The sequence below is a fragment of the Aedes albopictus genome, chromosome 1, assembly GCF_035046485.1.
Source record: "Aedes albopictus strain Foshan chromosome 1, AalbF5, whole genome shotgun sequence".
Taxonomy (NCBI): Eukaryota; Metazoa; Arthropoda; class Insecta; order Diptera; family Culicidae; genus Aedes; species Aedes albopictus.
Window position 1 is genome coordinate 300344147 of NC_085136.1, and position 13560 is coordinate 300357706.

The window sequence follows — 13560 nt, forward strand, 5'->3', positions numbered from 1 at the left end:
ATACATGCGACACATCAAACTGCGGCATTTTGGATAACCTGATGAACAGTCAGCAAGAAAACAGTCTCAGACCATATCTGAACCGGTAGTATTCCGGAACCGGTTCCGGGAGTCCCACCGGAATAGGCCAAAAATAAAAGTGAATCAAATCCAAGCATGCGACACATCAAATTGCGGCATTTTGGATAACCTGATGAACAATCAGCAAGAAAATAATCTCAGACCATATCTGAACCGGTAGTGTTCCGGAACCGGTTCCGGGAGTCCCGCCGGAAGTGGCCAAATATAAAAGTGAACCAAATCCATGCATGCGACACATCAAATTGCGGCATTTTGGATAACCTGATAAACAGTCAGCAAGAAAACAGTCTCAGACCATATATGAACCGGAAGTGTTCCGGTACCGGTTCCGGGAGTCCCGCAGGAAGTGGCCAAATATAAAAGTGAACCAAATCCATGCATGCGATACATCAAAGCGCGACTTTTTTGATAACCCAATGAAAGGTTGGCATAAAATAAGACTCAGACCATATCTGAACCGGCAGTGTATCGGAACCGGTTCCGGATGTCCCACTGGAAGTGGTCATATATAAAAGTGATCCAAACCCATGCATGCGGCACATCAAACTACGGCATTTTCGATAACCTGATGAGCAGTTAGCAAGAAAACAGTCTCAGACCTTATATGAACCGGTAGTGTTTCAGAACCGGTTCCGGGTGTTCCGCCTGAAGTGGCCGTATATAAAAGTTGACGAAACTCTTGCATGCGGCAAATCAAATCACGGCTTTTTCGACAACTTGATAACCGCTTATTGAGGAAGTAGGCTAAGACCACATTATGGACTGTCAGTAGTGCCGAAACTAGTTCCCTCCGAAAGCGGCTAAATATAAAATTGAACCAAACCCATGGCTTTTTTGATAACCTGATAAACTTTAGCAAGCAAATAGGCTCAGACTATTTAAGAGACTATCGGTAGTGTTTCGCAACCGGTTCCGGGCCGGAAGTGACACCAAACCCATGCATGCGATACCTCAAATCATGGCTTTTTAGGTAACATGATGAACAGTTGCAAGAAAATAGACGCAAGCCCTATCAGTGTGTTACGGAACTGATTACGGGTGTCCCGCCAGAAATGATCAAATGTAAAAGAGAACCAATACATGCGACATATCGATGACTTATTCAGTAACAAGATAAACGGTTAACCAACAAATAATCTCAGACCATATTTGGGAGAACCGGTAGTGTTCCAGAACTGGTGACAAGACGAGTAACGCGTCGGAAGTGGTAAAATATAGAAAAGAACTAAACCATAGCGGCGTTTTGGATAATCTGATGAACGATCAACAAGAAAATAGTCTCAGGCCACAGTAGTTCGGAATCGGTTGCGGGTGTGATTTGATAGAAGTGATCCAAAACCATGCATGGGATACATAAAATCGCGGCATTTTCAAAAATTTGCCGAACGGTTAGCAAGAAAATAGCCTCAAATCACATCATTTTCCGGCTTTTCAGGTCACGTGATGAACAGTTGACAAAAACATAGTCTAAGACCAGATTTGAGACAACCGGAATCAGTTCCAGGTGTCCCGCCGGAAGTAGTCAAACGTAAAATTTAACCAAACCCATGCAAGCTGCACATCAAATAGCGGAATTATAAAGGTTAACAAAATAAATGTCAAAGCGATAAATGAAATTGTGGCTTTTTTGATAGCATGTAAACGTTGAATAAGATAAAAAATGAAGAAATGATCAAAGTCTTCATATATGCGAGAGAACGAAATCGTGACCAAAGCGATCTCTTCAAATCACACCATTTCAGATTCCTGCGGTATAAATGTATAGTAGGATGGATCAACGTTTTATATAAAAATATAATTTAATCGCATCAACCTTATACAGTTTTTCAATCTCCAATCTCCTTATGCTTCTAAAATTACTGCTCACAATTTGGGTGCGGCTGGTTGAGCCCTCACTCTTCTCATTGCGATTGAAATTTGAATGGAAAATCTCCATTTTCTGCATTTTCCTCGTAGGAAGGTCAAATTTTACATGAATTGTGTTACCAATGATACTAAAATATAGCCTAAAGTGTGCTGAAATAAACATTGGCGAAGATCACAAAGTGATCTGTGATTGTGAATAAAGTAAACCTTCTTCAAGCATTAGCTGACGCTCACCCCGCTGCCGTAGTGGATGGAATGGGGTCACAATGACCCCAATACACGACTAGGGTTAAGGTGGTCAAGCAGTCAACTGAGAGATCTTTTTCTGCTCTGTTTTGTTGTTGAGCATAACATCGGAATATGTATCATCAATAAGTTTCGAAAATCGATGATGGCTTTGTTAAAATTGTTGCTAGTGTAAAGTGTTTTCAGGATTCAGGAACATTTTGGCTAACTTCGAAGATACCCGTAACGTGGGTAGATCACCTAATAATGGTGCGTTACGGAGTAAGATCTACCATAACCAATTTTGATTTCGTAATTTTCCAGCTTGTTTGATTTAAATGCAGGAAAATTTTAAGATCAAAATTTGGTTTACTTTTCTGTGTTTTGTTTTATTTTTGTATAATGTTTTTTCCACTACTAATATACCATTCGTTTCAGTGATATTTACTTGATGTAAACTTCAAATTTAATAAAATAACGATTTGTTTCAGCGCTGTTCAGGTAAATAAAGTTGTAATTGTAATGTAGGTCAATTTTAAATTATGTGTATCATAATCATAAAATTTATTGTTTCAGGTAAACTCAGGTAATTATACATATTATACATATAAATACATGTATTTAAATTACATGCACTTGGGATATTGGGAGGGGTAGCCTAAGGAAGCTAAATGAACTGGTTTCTGGACAAATGTTCGTGGGGTGGCCAGACTTTGTCACGAGATAACAACCATCGTGTTGTCTTCCGAAGGTTTCCAGTAAATTTAGCTTACCCTGCTACAACAAACCATCAGGTAGATCATTCCCTTCCGGTATGACTCTGCAGCCATAGGTAATCCTTGCGCTGATGGTGGGTACAAAATCATCATCATCATCATCATCATTTTGGCTAACTTCGAAGAAAAGTTTATGAGTACATATTCGACGAGAAAGGCACTATCACAACTAGGTGGATTAATCTGGGTTTTTATTAAATAACGAAGCAATATTTTTAAAATCGGTTTTCGTGCATTCGAAAAACATTTTCTACAGCGTAAAAAATTTAGAAGATAGGGTATCGCGCTACTTGGGCGGTGGCTTCTATATTCGTCTGTTTCCCACTTTAACTCAGTCAATTTTGAACCAATTGACTTGAAATGTTGTACACGGGTAGATACTATACCTATCTCATCACATTCCAAAAGTTGTGTCAATTGTTTCAATTTAGACTGAGTTATAGTGGAGAACAGACGAATATAGAAGCCACCGCCCAAGTGGCGCGATTCCCTACCCTGATCCATACTCTACATGTGCACGAAAACCGATTTTAAAAATATTGCTTCGTTATTTAATAAAAAATCAAAAACCAAAAAAACGAGGAAATGCTTCCAGTTTCGCCTTAATATGCCTATCCAGACATGGAATCATATACTATAAACACAGACAAACAGACGCATCACTGGGAACAAAATGCGATAAAAATAATCGTCACGCAAACATAATCGCCAAATGGTAATTACGCTGTGGTACGCAAACCTACTGAGTAGATGGCGGTAGTGAGCAAACGGCAAACAGGAGGACAATCAATGCGACGCAATGCGCTCGGAATATTAGAATTATTATTATTAAAACCAAAATCTATTACCACTTCTAACGCCCTGATAAAGAAGAAAATATGATTGTTTCATTGTACTTGAGACTACCCAAGCAAACATCTCTGATTTTTATCGTCTTAGTTTTGTTCTGTTAGTTTTCACCCAAGGAAGGTTTATGAGGTAAAAATTGAATTTTTTTTTGCTCGCAATTGACAACTTGTACCATGTTATGAATACCACCAGTTTGTCCCTGATATAAATCGCAGTAGTCATCCGACATCTTGGAGAAACAGCTGTCAGAATTCGCCATGCAAAGTCCTAGAAGAAACATGGCTAAGGCTACTGGATTTGTGGTACAAATTCCTGAAGAAAAAGAAACTGCAAAAAATAGAGCATCTCTAAAAACCATGAAAAAACTGAATGAAGAGGGGTCGAGTTTCTAGAAGAATTTCATAACATGTTTAAAAGGCAGTGCCTAATTCAAAAATTCAAATCGATATCTACCTTTCAAATAGACGTAACTGCTCTTTCAAACACTCTTATAAACAGTCCTCCTTACAAAGCTACAAGCTTAATTTTACTCTCACCACGCGATCTGTCCACTGTCGTAAAGATAAAGATTTCATCTTACTATGAGCATTTGCAGCCCAAAAGATGAAAAAAATTGCCATTTTTAACTCGATATTCTTTACTTTGAAACATAAAAATGAAACCTAATTTTCAAAAATATATAACTCGAAAACAGTTAGTTGGATTGAAAGGACTTTTACGAAAATGTTTACGATATTTAGAAGACTATTAGAAAAAAAACATTGAGAGTGATATTTATTGTGGATACGTGGATAAGAAAACTTTTCTGTATCATTTTTCCACGTAACCAAATGCTTCTAACTATTTTTTATTAAAGTTTTATTTTTCATCGATTGTTTAAGGTGAAATGGGACCACGTCCAGGTGCATTTTTGACTCACATTTTTGAGAGCACCGATCTCGTCATCCACAAAATGCCCGAAAACGAAAATGCTACTCAATGTTTACCGCGAGTGAGCAAGGCTACTGATTGCTTTTTCAGCTCTGTTTGTTGCTTCGACGACGAGATCCGTGCTTTCGATATTTGCAAGGCAGCCATTGTGACGGCCATCTTTGGATTCGCTCATATATGTCCTTAAACCAACAGAAAGACACAATTCTTGACAAGTTTGATACTGAAAACATATTGTACGTACAATTTTCAACAAAAGATGTGGAGATATTTTGTTTCGATATTCAACTGTACTTACACACTTAAATTCAGAAATTGATCTCGGTAAAGGGTTTACCGAGAATTCAACAGCTGATACCTCGGTAAAATATTTACTGATTCTCGGTGAAAATTTTACCGAGATTTCGGCAAACCATTACCGAGTCTCGGTGAACTTTGCCGAGATCTCGGTAAAAAGTTGGATTACCGAGATCTCGGCAAAGTTTTGACGACATCTCGGTAAAACTTTTACCGAGATTCAGTAAAAATTATTACCGGATTCTCGGCTGTTGGATTCTCGGCAATCCGTTTGCTGAGGTCGGCGATTTAATTTAAGTTTGAAGTTACAGCAAATTCAAAAAATACTAAGCATAAGTGATGGGAAATTGTGAGATTTGAGAATCAAAATGATTACTTTTTTTTTGTTTTTTTTTTTTTTCAGAACTTCGCGTATAACATTTTACAAGGTCCATTTTTTTCATTTATGAGCATGAGCATGAGCATGAGCATAGATGACCGTAAAATTCGTAGTTGCTACTCCGTGATTAACCAGAACAATCGAAATTGCACAAGGAACCAACAAACGGAGCTTGGGAGTAGCTACCGCTCTCAATGTGCACAGTTCGAGAATTTCAAACTTTATTAGTCAATAACAGCGCCGGCCACGTCCTTACGGTCATCATGGAAGGAAAGGAATGTTAGTGTGGCGTACGTTGCTACTAGAGACCGAGATCACCTCATCTTCTCCACGACTGTCACGGGAAGGAGTTTTTGTTAGTGGGGATGGGGAGAGTCACATGATTTGGATTCACTTTGGTAAATGATGTGATTCATGCAACCTTTATTTGAGTCAAAACATTTATTCATTTTGACTAAAATATTAAAATGTCGACACCGAAGATGACGAACCATTCAAACTTTTTTGTACATGCAAAAAGTGAAAGAAAAATGTTTGTGCATTTGGAACTAGCGCCGACACATGACGTGACGAACTTTTCAATATTTGTTAGATAAATACACAAAAACCAGAGCAGAATTTTATATATCCTTTAGCATTAATTATTATGATAAAATGGAACGAGCTCACCAATAAACATCCTTCGAAGTGTGCTGCAGCATCTTCCACTAACTGGCCTCGAAATCACACTGAACCGCTACAACTGCACACGGGTACGACGATGTGCACATTCAAATTGACGACGACGACGCGTCATCCGCTGCTGGCATCACACGACCGACTCTCACGAAAACTAATTTTTTTTTTCTCTAAAAGCACGCACACAGAACGACGACAAAATGCAACGACGAACCAAGACGGACTCAAGGTCCATTTTTTTCATTTATGCATGTTTGTTATTCACCGTTACTATGGAACGGTTTAATCACAGATAACAGACGTTTATGCTTATATTGGCAATGTGTGTAAAAATGCTCAACAGTCATTTTGTATGTAACGAGCAGCTGAAACTCATGTGGCAATCATTTAGAGATGGCGCAGTGATCGATAGTCAGTGATCGCTTTCAAGATTGCATGCACTACGCAATTTTACATTCAAGATTGTATTCGATCTTGAATGAAAGTGGAACTTTGAAATATTCTTGCATTCAAGTTAGATGTAATGTCGCAATCAGTTGAGTAGATGGCGGTAGTGAGCTAACGTATATCGTTTTGAACATTTACACAGGATTCCGCGAAAAATTTGTACTAGCATAAACATCTGTTATCTGTGGTTTAATGTAAGAAAAAATGTATATTTTTTCATAGGAAACTGTCTGTAGAATCTATTTTTGGCTTGAAAAATATCAAAAACTAGTTCCTTCTGCTTGTTTTAAAAATCGATTAAAAATAAGAATCCGAAAAAAAAAAACAGATTGAAGCATTTGACCATCCTGAGCAACTTGGCAAACTTTGAAGCTGGAATTTAGCTTTCTACAGAAAAGTAATAAAATAAAGATGAAAGGTAAGGTTTTTTTTTCAAAAAATGAAACGACATCCGCGATCAATATTCCCCTTAATGTATTTTTATTTTTAAAGTCCTTCAAATATCCTAAAACCTCCTCGAGGACATCATTTAAATCCAACAACCGTTTTTGAGTTACAATTTTTTAAGAAGAAAATTTGGTATTTTTCAAACGCCCACAGAACATGGAATATGTCTGAGTATTGAAGAAATTAGGTTGTAGCTGGACCGAATCAAAAAAGTTTTTTGGGCAAATATCTATAAGTTTTAAACAAACAGACGAAATTTCTATTCATGTTTGCGAATATCAATAATATGTTTTAGTTAAACAAACTGAATTCCTATCTAAAATATTCTCCACACACTGATTCATCTGTCTAGTTCAAAAGCAATCGTGTTTTTATATTTATAATAGTATACCCTGTTTGGTAAAGGGAGCATCCATTAAGTACGTCACGTTAAAATCAGGATTTTATGACCCCCTCCCCCCTTCGTACGGGTTTTTCCTATATTTAATACATTGCTTGTCACACTTTCACAAACCCCATCCCCTCCCCAAGGGCCGTGGCGTACTTAATGGATCGCCCCAAAGGATCATTTCGTAAGTATTACAAATCTGTATTCCATATAACAAGGTTTCAGGCAATTTGGACGACAAAAACCCCCTCATGACGAATAGAACAACACGAAAATACCAGAGCCATTAAGGACATATATGAACAAATTCAAAGATGGCCGTCACAATGGCTGCCTTGCAAATATCGAAAGCACGGATCTCGTCATCCAAGTAACAAACAGAGCTGAATAAGCAATGAGTACCCTTGCTCACTCGTTGTAGCATTTTCGTTTTCTAGCATTTTATGGATGACGAGGGCCCATATAGCCGAGGCGGTAAACGCACGGGTATTCAGCATGACCATGCTGAGGGTGACGGGTTCGATTCCCGGTCGGTCCAGGATCTTTTCGTAAAGGAAATTTCCTTAACTTCCTTGGGCATAGAGTATCTTCGTGCCTGCCACACGATATACGCATGCAAAATGGTCATTGGTAGAGGAAGCTCTCAGTTAATAACTGTGAAAGTGCTCATAGAACACTAAGCTGAGAAGCAGGCTTTGTCCCAATGAGGACGTTACGCCAAGAAGAGAGAGAGAGAGAGAGAGAGGATGACGAGATCGGTGCTCTAAAATACGCGAGTCAAAAATGCCCAGATGCGCTCCCATTTCATCTTGAAGCATTGGAACTGTGAAAATCATATAAAAATGAGTTATAAGGTTTTTCAGTGCAGAAAGAAGCGCCCGTGTTCCATCACTTACGTTACAAAGGATAAGTAACTACACGTATCACAAATCTTCTGCTCTGCGCTGTACTTGCATGCAATAACTTGCACGCAGAAACTCACGCCAAGAAAAAGCTACTACTGGTAGTTGCAATGGAAACGAAAACAAGTCGATTCATTGCAGCTTGAAATATAATTTTCATCGTGTATGCGATGAAAGTTGTACACAAGAAGCTAAGCGGAGATCTCGAAAGGCTTGGAAAACGAAATGCGATGAAAATTGCACTAAAGTTGTTGCGCGCAAGTTTTTAACACTCTGGTTTGGTGAGTTTAGTCAAATTACTCATGGTGTGTGTGTTAATTGAGGGTGGTGAAAACTGATTGCTCATACATGAAGGTATACTCACCGGTATCATTTAGCAGATCCTGAATGTTGTTGGTTTCTACGTCACTCCCCTCTCCACCAGCTGAAACGAGAGAGAAAAAAACATCGAATCGATTAGTGCTCTGTTTCTGGTAAATGTTTCGTTGAGAAGATTTCAACGCTTGCATTCTCGTCGCAAGTTTGACGCGGTTTTTGCACCAATAATCAACATCACATCGACATCATATATAGGAAGCGGTCGCGTCGGTGTCACAAAACCCAACGAAGCATACCGCGTGGAGCGAATGCACGGGATCAAGTTCGTTGCAGAAAACAACAACGGGGCCGCTAAACAGCATGCTTGTTGTTTGTACGTCAACGATGAGAGATCAGCACGCTGTTTTAGCCGGTTCGTTGGTAGGTGGGTGGGTGGTGAATGGTGTGCAGGCGATCGGCTCAGCAGATGATTCGTCAATTTAGTGAATATTATACCCAGGTAGGGTAAACAGGTATAATATGCCCCCCTTAAGCAGAAATGGCAATATATCTAAAATTGGCGCCTTATTCCATCTGTTGTCCACTGCAAATCGTTGTTCCTAAAGTCAGTGAAGTGTTGCATGAGAACTTTGCCTTTAGAGGGACGGCTATGGAAGCTTTGAAACATTTTTCGAAAACGTTCCAAAATTTACCTTATCAAAACAAACGGGGCAATATGCCCCATCAAAAGAAAAACGTTCAGCCCCGTGATAAAACTGTATCAAGGATTAATTCCACCACATGCTTTTCCTAGGAGGGTCTTTTAACAAGTGTTCAACTGCATAAAAGTTGCAAAATAACATAAGCGAACAGAACTAGCTTCGTTTACAATGTAGTCAGTTTACAAGAGGTAAAATATTACGCCAAAAGCCTCGATTTCAGACTTTTTGATATTTTTATTGCTTTTCTGTACCAATCAACTAACGGACCAGCTTGATGGCAATTATTCTTCAATATTTAAGATCTCTAATCGATCACGCATGCGGAAAGCGCTTGAATCGCTAGAAAATTAAGGGGGGCGTTTTACCCCGGTGGGGCGTATTATACCCTTTTACCCTATGTATTGCGAGACTTGGCTGAATAGTGAATAGCACCGGAAAGTTTGTTTGTCTTTCGAGTATAGTGGTAGTGGGTAAAGGTAGAATATGCAAAATTGACTCTAATGAACAATCAATTACTGACGGTTGAAGTGTTTACAGTCGCTGGTCAAATGAAATACAAAAAAAAACACATTAATATATTAGATAATTTTTTATTAGGGTCTAACTGACTTGATCGATCTCTCTTCGTCGATTCTCTCTTCCACCAGTAACTTAATCAAAACAAACAAAATCAGTATTCTTCGAATGAGCGTAATCAGGTTGTACCTTTTAATTCCGCCCTGTTTAGCTTAACTTTTGACAGATACGCGTATTTCGACTACCACTTGTAATCCACTTGTGTGAAAACAGGGTGGAAAGGTACAAACTGATTACACTCATTCGAAGAGGATACCGTCTTTTTTTTTCTTCTCAACCATAGGGCGATAATCTGCAAACAGACACCCTAATAACAAGGATAGGGTAGTGTGGGGCTGAGGCCGTCATCTACTACAATAGTAAAAACCAGGACTACTCTCTCCTCGTCCCACTAAACACATTCCTATGGTCGCCAAACCCGACGTCTCTCCGGAACCACCAAGAAGGTATTGCTTCAGAGAGGGGCTAGTGCACATCGCACCCTCAAGGTTAGCTGCGTAGCCTGCAGCAACGAACATCGATTACTCGCTTTGGAGAGACCATCACGGTAGCATGCTGTCCTCGAAAGGCGGGCAGGGTCAACCCCGCCCGCGCCCAACTGCTTAGCAGACATCAAGAACTGATGCCCACGTGCAACCCGATCTGACCTGCCCGTAAGAAAGGGCATCACTACCATTCAGGCCCTATCAGATGCACCCGTAGGTTGCAGACAGCAGGGTCTCACCTGTCCCGACCCTTGCCGGGGACCCCTTTCAACTGCGGGCTCGGATCCAACCCAGTAGACCAACGCCACGACAGCAACGCTACCGAGACTTCCTCTCCGCGGCCATTTAATCGCTGTAAGGATCGATCTCGACCGCAGGGCACTGGTATGACCTACAAAGCCGACTCCGAACCCCTGGACCACCTCTTGTACCGTATCTGAACTAGCCATTCTCCGAGACCTCCTCTGCAGCTCCCAGACGATATGGGTGATAGCCGTTGAAACGGCGTTCCAGCCAAACTCATCCCTACACATCCTCTGGACCAAGTTGTCCGGAGTTGTGTCCTCCCCGCATGTGGCAAGCCTGCTGTCACGCATTGTGCGAAAACGCGGGCATACGAGCAAAACGTGTTCCGCCGTTTCCTCTAAACCATTGCACACTGGGCATTCGGGAGAATCCGCATGCCCGAAACGGTGTAGATACTGTCGGAAGCAACCATGACCTGAAAGGACCTGTGTCAGTTGGAATGTAACTTCTCCATGGCGCCTATTAATCTAACTATCTACCCCGGTATCAACCTATGGGTCCACCTTTTTTTTTTTTTTTTTTCCTTCTAAACCATAGGGGGATAATCTGCTCAACAGACACCCTAACAGAAGGTTAGGGTAGTGTAGGTCTGACAGGCCGTCTTCTACAACAAAAGTAAAATCCAGGACTACTCTCTCCTCGTACCCACTAAACCATTCCTATGGTCGCCAAACCCTACGTCTCTCCGGAACCACCAAGAAGGTATTGCTTCAGAGAGGGGCTAGTGCACATCGCACCCACAAGGCTAGCTGCGTAGCCTGCAGCAACGAACATCGATGACTCGCTTTGGAGAGTCCATCACGGTAGCATGCTGGCGCTTAGCCAGTTTCCCGAGTGGTCCTCGCCACTCCCTTTGTCCTCGGAAGGCGGGCAGGGTCAACCCCGCCCGCGCCCTACTGCTGAGCGGACATCAAGAACTGATGCCCACGTGCAACCCGATCTGACCTGCCCGCAAAGGAAGGGTATAACTACCCTTCAGGCCCTATCAGATGCACCCGTAGGTTGCAGACAGCAGGATCTCACCTATCCCGACCCTTGCCGGGGACCCCTTTCCAACCGCGGGCTCGGATCCAACCCAGTAGACCGACGCCACGACAGCACCGCTACCGGGACTTCCTCTCCGCGGCCACTTAATCGTTGTAAGGGTCGATCTCGACCGCAGGGCACCGGTATGACCTACGAAGCCGACTCCGAACCCCTGGACCACCTCTTGTACTGCATCTGGACTAGCCATTCTCTGAGTCCACGCGCCACCTCCTCTGTAGCTCCCAGACGATGTGGGTAATAGCCGTTGAAACGGCGTTCCAGCCAAACTCATCCCTACACATCCTCTGGACCAAGTTGTCCGGAGTTGTGTCCTCCCCGCATGTGGCAAGCATGCGGTCACGCATTGTGCGAAAACGCGGGCACACGAACAAAACGTGTTCCGCCGTTTCCTCTAAACCATTGCACACTGGGCATTCGGGAGAATCCGCATGCCCGAAACGGTGTAGATACTGTCGGAAGCAACCATGACCTGTAAGGACCTGTGTCAGGTGGAATGTGACTTCCCCATGGCGCCTATTAATCCAACTATCTACCCTCGGTATCAACCTATAGGTCCACCTTCCTTTGGTGGAACTGTCCCACGCGCGCTGCCATTTGACCATAGAGGCCATCCTGACAGTCCTGCGTATGCCTCTTGTGCCGCGCATTTCGAAGCACTCCATGTCCTCACTGATAAGAATGCTGATAGGCACCATACCAGTAATGACGCAGAGAGCGTCGTGTGACACGGTACGGTACGCGCTCGCAACCCTCAGGCACATAAGCCTGTAAGTACTTTCCAGCTTCCGTCGGTAGCATTTAGTACTTAGCGCGGTGCCCCACGCCGGGCCGCCATACCTAAGTATGGATGTAGCAACACTAGCCAGAAGCTTGCGCTTACTGGCGTACACCGCAGAGCTATTGGACATCATCCGGGACAGTGCCGCAATAGCTGTGGAGGCTCTTTTACAGGCATAATCGACGTGGCTACCGAAGGTAAGCTTATCGTCGATCATCACGCCCAAGTGTTTGACGGAGCGCTTTGACAGGATAGTACAGTCTCCTACACTGATCTCCGTCTGCTGCTCCGACTTCAGGTTGTTAACAACCGTCACCTCTGTCTTGTGGTGAGCCAGCTCCAGTTTCCTGGACCGCATCCACGCCTCCACAACTTTGATCGAGTGGTTGGTAGTCAACTTTACCTCCTCGATCGTTTCACCGTAGACTTCGAGCGTAATGTCGTCGGCAAATCCGACAATCACCACTCCCACTGGATACTCTAACCTCAACACCTCGTCGTACATGACATTCCATAACACCGGACCCAGGATGGAACCTTGCGGGACTCCTGAGGTTATGTGAAAGCACTTCCGACCCACCTCCGTGTCGTAGACTAGTACACGATTCTGAAAGTAACTTCCGAGAATCTTGTACAGGTACTCCGGTATCCCCAGACGCAAGAGCGCATCGGCAATAGCAGACCAGCTGGCGCTATTAAACGCATTCCTTACATCCAGAGTCACTACCGCGCAAAAGCGAATTCCCCTCCTCTTAGGCTCGAGTGCTTTCTCGGCGGTTTTTGTAACCGACAAGATAGCGTCTACGGTGGACCTCCCCTTCCGGAAGCCATACTGGTTGCTCGAAAGACCATTTACGCCCTCAGTGAACCTCAACATTCTATTGAGGATGATCTTTTCGAGCACCTTCCCCGCCGTGTCAATCAAGCATATTGGTCTATATGCCGACGGGTCTCCGGGTGGTTTCCCCGCCTTTGGCAATAGTACCAGGCTCTGCCTCTTCCAAGCTTCTGGGAAAACTCCCTCGTCCAGGCATTTCTGCATAGCAGACCTGAACATCTCGGGAGCCTCTGCAATAGCTACTTT

At 42.6% G+C, this 13560-nt stretch overlaps 1 protein-coding gene across 4 annotated transcripts in view; it reads right to left on the bottom strand.

The window, feature by feature from the left end:
- Window positions 1-13560, bottom strand: part of LOC109408847 (protein catecholamines up) — a 519706-nt gene that overhangs the window by 199336 nt on the left and 306810 nt on the right. For all 4 annotated transcript variants that reach the window (XM_029863770.2, XM_029863772.2, XM_029863771.2 and 1 more), the window contains one exon: window positions 8630-8689. In XM_029863770.2, coding sequence (XP_029719630.1) covers window positions 8630-8689 — 60 coding nt within the window. The remainder of the gene's footprint in view (window positions 1-8629; window positions 8690-13560) is intronic.